The 8,108-nt window shown below is 46.0% G+C and overlaps 1 protein-coding gene across 1 annotated transcript; it reads left to right on the forward strand.

The window, feature by feature from the left end:
- Positions 1-1,538: 1,538 nt before the first annotated feature.
- TCF24 (transcription factor 24) lies at positions 1,539-4,610 on the forward strand (the record flags this gene model as incomplete). The annotated part of the gene is made up of 2 exons (XM_082333707.1): positions 1,539-1,922; positions 4,497-4,610. 2 exons carry the CDS (start codon positions 1,539-1,541, stop codon positions 4,608-4,610), a joined length of 498 nt encoding a protein of 165 aa, XP_082189833.1.
- Between the last annotated feature and the right edge of the window lie 3,498 nt (positions 4,611-8,108).

The following is an 8,108-nucleotide window of genomic DNA, read 5'->3' on the forward strand; positions in this document are numbered from 1 at the left end:
TTGTAATTATCACAATAAAAAAGAATAATGAGTTTTTTTTCCTTTTGTTTACAGCTATAATGCACACGGAGTATTTCACAAATAGTTGCAGGCTAAATTTGACTACTATTTGAGAGAACGTTACCTGATAAAACTCTGTGAGTCAGATTAACAGCAAATGAATCACAATAAAACACCAAAAATAATAATGTCTTCTAAATACCATCAAATTAGAGCATTACAAAAAAGATTATTTAGAAACCTTTCCTCTTCTCAGCTATAAATCTTTGGCTGGGTTCATTGTCTTGGGTTTTTTGCCTTTATCAGCCACAGTTAGACAGGGACATCAGTGGGACTTCAGCATGTGGTTGAAAGGCTTTGCAAAATCAAGGCCTAATTTTTGGAAATTTAGATCTTCAGTCATTTACGTGCATTGATTTTATTTAAATTTTTAAAATTACATAGTATTTGAATGAAATTAAAAGTTTTAATAGCTTGTTCTTACCCTTGCTGTCTAGCTGGGCCATCCCAGAAAGAGCCGCTCCCAACACGTGAAAGCCGGGATCTGTCTGAGACGTCTCGAAGGGCTGCTTGACTAAGGACAACAGGGTCAGGTATTCTTCTGGCTAAGAAGTTTGGGGAAATATTGGTTGAATTGCATTTTACTGCGGAACTGAATGAATGAAAGGACGGTGAGTTTTATTAGAGGCAGAGCTGACTGACCGTCTTTTCTGAAAGTTGGGGAAAGACCTTGCAGTCATTGTTTTCAGCTTTGCTCAAAAGGAGCTTTTTGCTGTTTTCAAAGGGTTCTTTTGCCCCCCGATGGCCAAAATCCAGTTTACAAGATGCTTTTATGTTTGAAAATGTAGCAGCTCCAGGATAAGCACGGAAATTCTTGAGTAGCCTTACGGGTGGGAGGACAGAAGTTGGTGGCTGATCCTTTAAAATCATGGACCAAGCTTCATCCTTCAAAAATTCAGTACTGTGCTCTGTGGCACCGTTCACCGCTGTGTCTGAAAATGGTTTTCTTTCTGTAATCCATGGAGCACTGATCACTTAAAAGACCCTCAATAAAATGGTGGCAGGTAAATAGAAAATAGACACATAGTCCCACATCCCAAATTATACAAATAATGTGTTTTTGTTTTTTTTTTTTAAAAATCGCATTTAGCCTAATTTGTAGTTGATTGTAACTGGAAGCTACTGGGGCAGTGCTGCTCAGCGTTGCCTGGTGGGTTTTCTCAGAAGAGCCGGGTGATCTTTGAGCTAGGAGTGATTCAAAGAAATTGCGCTGTGTAATACTGTCCCCCCAAAAATTAAATCTTTGTGAAGAGTTTAACTTCTGTTTCTGTACCTGTGTGTGACATCAAATTTATAAGCAGCGAGCAGAGGAGCAGCTTACAGCTGCACAGCGGCATCCTGGCTTTTTCTGGCACGGGCAGCCCTTGCATTTCTGATAATCTCTGGTTTTAGGAAGCATTTGCTTCAGCGCGGCGTGGCGGCTGGCTTTAGAGGTGCTCTTGTTGGTTGCAGGACCCTCCCTGCCGGGGAAGTCACCAATGGACTGTGGACACTTAGCGGAGAGCAGCGAGGAGATCTCTGGCCCGGGCGCAGAGCCCGATTCCTTGCTGCCTTCTGCTGCCGGCAGCAGTTCCTGCCCGCCCTCGGCGGCGGGGCAGCGGGCCGGGGCTCCTCCTGGCAGACCCGCCGCCGCCAACGCTGCGCGGGAGCGCAGTCGGGTTCAAACCCTGCGCCATGCCTTCCTCGAGCTGCAGAAGACTCTCCCCTCGGTGCCGCCCGACACCAAGCTCTCCAAGCTGGATGTGCTCCTCCTGGCCACCACCTATATCGCGCACCTCACGCGCAGCCTTCAGGATGAGGAAGAGTCACCGGGAGAGGGCTTGGGTACCCTCCGAGGGGACGGATACCTCCACCCTGTCAAGGTAGGAGAGCTGGGGAGCAGCTACCATCTTCTCTCAGTGAAGAAGTAAATAGGTGTTAAAGATACTTAGATGAAACTAAAGATTTCAAGCTTATTTACCTTGCCAGAGTTAATACATGAAAAGACTGCCTGCGCTAACCATTGCATGGAGGTGCGATGGGCCTGATGGAAACGTCCCGGAGCTTTGTCCCTCCAGCTTCAGGGACTTTGCACAAAAATATCAAATACAGCGTAGGCCCAAACCCAGTGGGACGTGGTCCCTTGGAAGCGAAGGCGGAGGGCAGCGCCAGAGGAGCACCAGCACCTCGGTCTGCCCGTGGAAACCTTGGGGATCCCCCACCGAGCCCATCGGGACCCACCGCAGGGGATGTCTGCGGTTGCGGGGATGCGCTGTCCCACGGCGGCCACCCCAGCCATGGCTGGGCCTGCTCTGGCTCTCCTGAGGCAGCCAAGGTGTGGGAGGTGGCGTTAATTACTGGCCACGTGTTAATTCCTTCCATGAAAGTGCTTTTCTGATGCGTTTATTTCGTCTAGTTGGTATACGCTGCTGTTGCTCTTCCCTTTGTCAAATTCACGGCGATGCAGAGGGGACGAGAAAGGGGAGCTGCTCTTGGAGGGGGCCTGGGGCTGGAGACTGGTTTCAGATGCATTGCTCAGTGACTGACGGGGCTCTTAAATACCACGGGGTATTTTCTTTGGCTCTGGTCTCGGGGAGTGAGTCAGAGCACTGGTGTGGGGTTTTTTTCTTCTTTTTTTTTTTTTTTTTAAAGTCTGGTGAATTCAGAATGATTTAATTAAGATTAATTTGTGAAGTAATCTCTAATTCCTAGAAAGTGACTAATTCACAGAGAGTTTCTTGTTCACGGTGTTGGTTGCTGTAAAGAGCGTGATGTGAACGTAGGCTTCTGAGGCCATTTAAATGATTAGCAGGCTCATTAAGAAAGCAAAACCTTTACATCAATTAGAAGATGGCTATAATTTAAGGAAAAAAAATATCGTGATGTATTTCAAAATAAGTTTTAAGTAGCTTCTGTTGGTTCCTTTGGTCAGAGTGAAGGGACACAGGTCTCTTAGGCTACTTCTTATCAGCTGCCAACTATTACTGGCAGAAAATACTTTAAAATAGTTATTACAGCAGTTAAATGATCCAGATGCAGATTTCTTGGGCTACTGGTATACGGCAATACTGAATTCATCCAGCAATTATTTTTTATAATCTTATTTATGTGCCATTTACCTGTATGAAGTTTCGTAAAGATTCTATGAGTCTAACCAATCTTTCAAATATTCCTGGTAGTAAATTAGTTTTTTTAGTCGGCACTAGCACAAAAGCATCACGGGTAAATTGTAGCACATGCTTCAAAAAAAACCCCCAAAGTGCAGGATATGAGACAGCCAGTACAGATAAGGGCTGTAACTACACTCGTATATCAAGCACAGTAACTACAAACAGCAAGGAAAGTAAAATACCAAGTACAGTTGTGTGTGCACCAAACAAAAAATATGGTTAATGACTTTAAACTCAGGTGTCTTATTGGTAATGCATTCACAACATCACTCTTGAAATAAACATACTGAATGAGATTGTACTGTGTTTCCAGCTGGGAATATGCCGCTTCATTATGTCTTTAAATAAAAGAGCTGAGATCTAACTGCAGTATTAAGCCCCTCTAGTTTTTAGGGCTCTCTTTCATTACCCACAGGAAAGGTGCCAGCCTGTTCCCAAAAGTATCTTAAGAAAATGTTTCTTCTTTTGGACCAACACGCCGGCTGTGTTTCAGGTATTTTTGCATCAGCTGTGTCTGTATGACCAGTTGTCTTTTCAAACATCCAGCTCTCTAATAACGAACTCGGCACATCAAACTGGAGCTGCGTGCTTCCTCCCAGGAGAAGGGCGCACAGCTGCAGGGCCGCTGGCAGTAACTCTCTCGCTCGCGTTAAGAAACTCGAGCTGTAAGAATAGATGTTCAACACCAGTCTAACGGATTATTCCGATAATGAATGGAAAGACGAATTGTCTCCTCTGAAATCACTGGAGCTGACCAAGAACAAGAAGCGGTCAGTGCTGGAGACCACCCAGGAGCAATTATATTAAATTCCCTCCAGCAGAGTCTTCAGCAGCCCCTGTGCTGCGGTCGGTGTTGCGGGGGCTGGCAGGAACGGGTACGCACGCAGGGCTGCCATCTCCGCGGGCGTCGGTATATCCCCACGGCATCCCTGGCACTGTAAAGAGGAACGCTCTGTTCTGTTCTACCAACAGAGCACCCACTATGCAAATTGTGGCACGATGCCGGATCAGCGTGACTTACTCCTGTGCGCTGGGTCCCGGGGGGTTAGGAGCTGTGCCTCGCCGTTAATTACCAAAGAGAATACTCAGGCTGAGGTTCCCTTACCAGCTTCTAACGACATTTTTCCAACAAAGGCCAAAATGGGAACTTTCCGTCAATAGCAAGAGTTTCCTATTTTCTCGTATTGTGATTCCACCAACATTTAAAGCTTTGAAACGACACTCGGGCTGCTCCTACCCACGCAGTTCCCGTGTATCTCAGGGCTGTGCCTGTCTCCTCTCTTGCAGAAGTGGCCAATGCGTTCCAGGTTATACATCGGAGCTACAGGACAGTTTCTGACTCACTCGGCACAAGGAGACGGCGCAAACCAAGGAGAAACACCGACAACTTCACAAATCTAATCTCCCTTCTCGCTTCTAAAAAAAAAAAAAAAGTTATTTATTACACCTTATATATATTTAAGTTAAGAAATAATATCTACAGACAGACTATAATTCCTGAAATACTGTTTGTAGAGGAGAAGGAATTGATTCTTAAATGTAATTAATACCTCATTAAGTTAATGTGATGCATGATTGGTTTCTGTCATAGAGGACGTTGCTGGGCTCCGAACTGGGGGAAATGAAGGCGATGGCAGTCGGCACCAGCACGAGAGGCAGCCGCCAAGGCAGAGCTGCTGGCAGGACGGGGAACCTGCGGAAAAGGGGGAGAAGGGGAGCGGTGCGGCACGGGCTAAGTGCAGAGCAATACCGGCCTGGGGGAGAAGCAAAGGGCAAGCCTAAAAACAGCAATGGAAATCCCGCGTGCGCTTTCTTCGCTGCACGAAGGCAATGGCCGAAACCCCCCTGGCTGCAGTTGTCGGGTCGGGGCTTCATCCTTTGGGTAGTATTAATCTTAAACGTAGGTAGTTACTCCTGAGAACGCGGATGCATGTTCACCTTAAGTAAAAACGTGCCGACATCTCTCCTGCGTACACGCAGCGCCAAGAGACACAAACCGCTCTGTACGTTGAGTATTGCTTGTGTTGAGCCGTACGATGGTGTCGCGTGTTACCGGGTTTAAAATATGTTTACGTGTTACCCCAGTACAACCGCTTGTCTGCTCAAGGTGCCAAGGTTCGTTTGCCTTGCCTTTTAGCAGGTTCGTGCATTCAAGCAAATGAGCCTTAAGCGTCGGCTTGTCCATGGCACGTTTTTCACTTAAACATCTTCTACGTTGAGGCAAGAAAAGCTGAAACGAAATGCACAGATGCCATCTAATGTATCTGTTCTGTAAAACACTGTACTTCTCATAGTTTGTTATTGCTGAAGTAAACATTAAATATTATTCATCGGACATTAAGTATTTATTGAGTTGCGAAATCTGTATCAGTTTCTCATTGTACAGGACTGATAGTTTCTAATAGTAATATTTGACATTTATAGCAACTTCTTTCTGAAGGACTTCTTCACAGGTTACATCTTAAAATGACATTTGGCAGAAAAGGAAAACAAATACTAGCAAGAACAACCTTTATTTAAAAAAAAAAAAAAATTATTGCTTTCATTCTTGAGTCAAACTGGTGATGCCTTTCAGAGGTGCTGAGTATGTCATCGCAAGCTGTGTTCAGTATCGCAGAAAATCAGGCCTGCGGTAGAAGAAAGTATATAAAAACTAGCAGAGCCATTAGAAAGAGCTGGACAAACCAGCTAGGAGATGTCAGAGCTGTAAACCATGGTAAAATCTGGAACTGCCCTCCACCCTTGCAGCAGTCTGAGCTTTTAACAAGATTATTCTTTTAAACAGTAAAAATACTTTATTTATATTTGAACTATTTTAGGCATATATTTCTTATTTACAATTGTAAGTAGTTTATTATGAGAATTACATAGCCAGAGCATCATTCAACCACACAAACTCCTGTATTTTGTGAAAAAAATGTGTACAAAAGGGCAGTTTTGCCTAGACAAGTATCTACTCTTAGGTAATTAAGAGTTTGACTTTTAAAAAGAACTGTACTGACTTTCCATAGCGGTAAAAAGTGGGTTAGCACCACCTCTTACGGGGACAGCTATTCATATCCCGAGAGATTCATGAGGAGGGGCAAGGGAGTTGTAAAGGTGACGATAGTTCAGCAAGATGAAGGAGTGACAGAACAGTCAGGGTTTCCAGGAGTACTTTGCTGTACAAGATGAAGGCGTAAGGCACAGCTTACGCTTTAGACTGATAAAATGACAAGTAGCAAGGTAGAAGCACAGAGAACTCGGTCTAGTTTTATATGTCACTGAGATCTAAAGGAATGGCATCAGGTCAGGGAGAAAAGGACAAGCGAAATCTCAGCCAGAAGTCAACATCAAACCCGGAGCTGCCACTGTGTAGCAGTGGTCTGGTAATGAAAACAAACCACAGATGAATCCTGCGTACAAATCATGTGGGGAAAACGCAAAACGCTGCGGTGTTTTGCATCGTTTGCATGCTCTTACCTAGCACAGAGGTGCTGGCTACTTCACAGGCTCTTAAGGAATACACCTGGAAGGGGCAGAATTCAAGAAACAAAAAAGGAAAAGACACCCCCACCCCCCCCCAGCTTTTAAAGGCTTCTTCCATTAAATGTAATTGAAAGATTCTGACTGCTTATGCATGAAGTAAGCATGAAAAATGGATGGGAATAAGGGTTAGAAACATGGAAATTTAGGAACGGATGACTTGGAGAAAACATCTCCACTCAGACTTTTACTACGGTACCGGAGGAGTTTTTACAGTGGTCAGAAGCCAGCCAGTGAAATGGAGCAGCAAACACCAGAGCTACTTTGCACCCACAGCATTTCCATAAATTGTGGCCACATCCATGACAATGCAAAGACCTCAGCAGCATTTTGTAGATGCATTAAAGGATAGGAAGAACATGCAGAATTAAAACAGCAGTTTTTTACTTGAGAAGAACTCCCCATATTGATGAGTTGGGATTTTTTTCCCCCCCCCCCCGAGACAGATTATTCTGCATCAGCAGCAAATGTTTATGCCTTTCCTCCCAGAGCCAAGACACCAGGTTAGGCAACCCGCTCCCTTTGACCAGCGCAGGAGCTCTTGCCTTCCGGAAATGTACACCAGGATGGAAGCAGATCCTCTGAACCTGTTTGCTTCAAACCTGATGTTTGGATCGAACATCACGTTTCTTAGGAACAGTTTGTATCCTTGTACACTGAGATAGAACGGTTTGGCGTTTGGCACTGGAAATACGCACGTGTTTAGGAATAAAATCCTGCAATGGTCGCGCATCGCTACCAAAAGGAACCGTTTTTTCATGGCGTAACTTAAGGATCTCCGCAAACCTGAGTCACTGCCGTCGCAGCTTCTCCTTCAGAGGGACGGGAGCGGTGAGCTTCGCAGGGCCGCACGCAAACCACCCGCCTACGCAAAACCTGCTGGATGCACATCTTTTTCCCCTCAGGGTCGCAGCTGTAACTGCGGTGCTGTGCCCTCCGGCCCTGCGTGGCCGCCTCTGAACGCAGCCCCTGCCCATCGCTCCTTCCTCCCTCAGAGGCCGCTGGGACAAAGCATTCACTGTGCTTGTGTAAACCAAAGAACCGACAACACCAAAAAGGTGGATTTTCCACGGCTTTGACTTCTAAAAGACTGACACTTCAGTGAGAACGGAAGCATTTTAAGGTTGAAAACGCTGGGGTTTATTAAGAATGCTGCGGTACGTAAGACACAGCAAAGAGAAAGCGATGGCGCTTCCATCCCGGCTAGTCTCGCTCACTTTCTTAACCCACCTGGCACAAGCTCCTTCCTCAGTGAAGCCGCGGCCCCATAAAGCGCCCCCCCGTGACCACAGACCTGCGTGCTCGCCGCCAGCTCCCCCGGAGCCCGGCCGGCAGGGCAGGCTGCTGCCCGCGCCCCGAGCCCCCTCGGCGGCG

The sequence above is a fragment of the Platalea leucorodia genome (assembly GCF_965183815.1).
Source record: "Platalea leucorodia genome assembly, chromosome: 1".
Taxonomy (NCBI): domain Eukaryota; kingdom Metazoa; phylum Chordata; class Aves; order Pelecaniformes; family Threskiornithidae; genus Platalea; species Platalea leucorodia.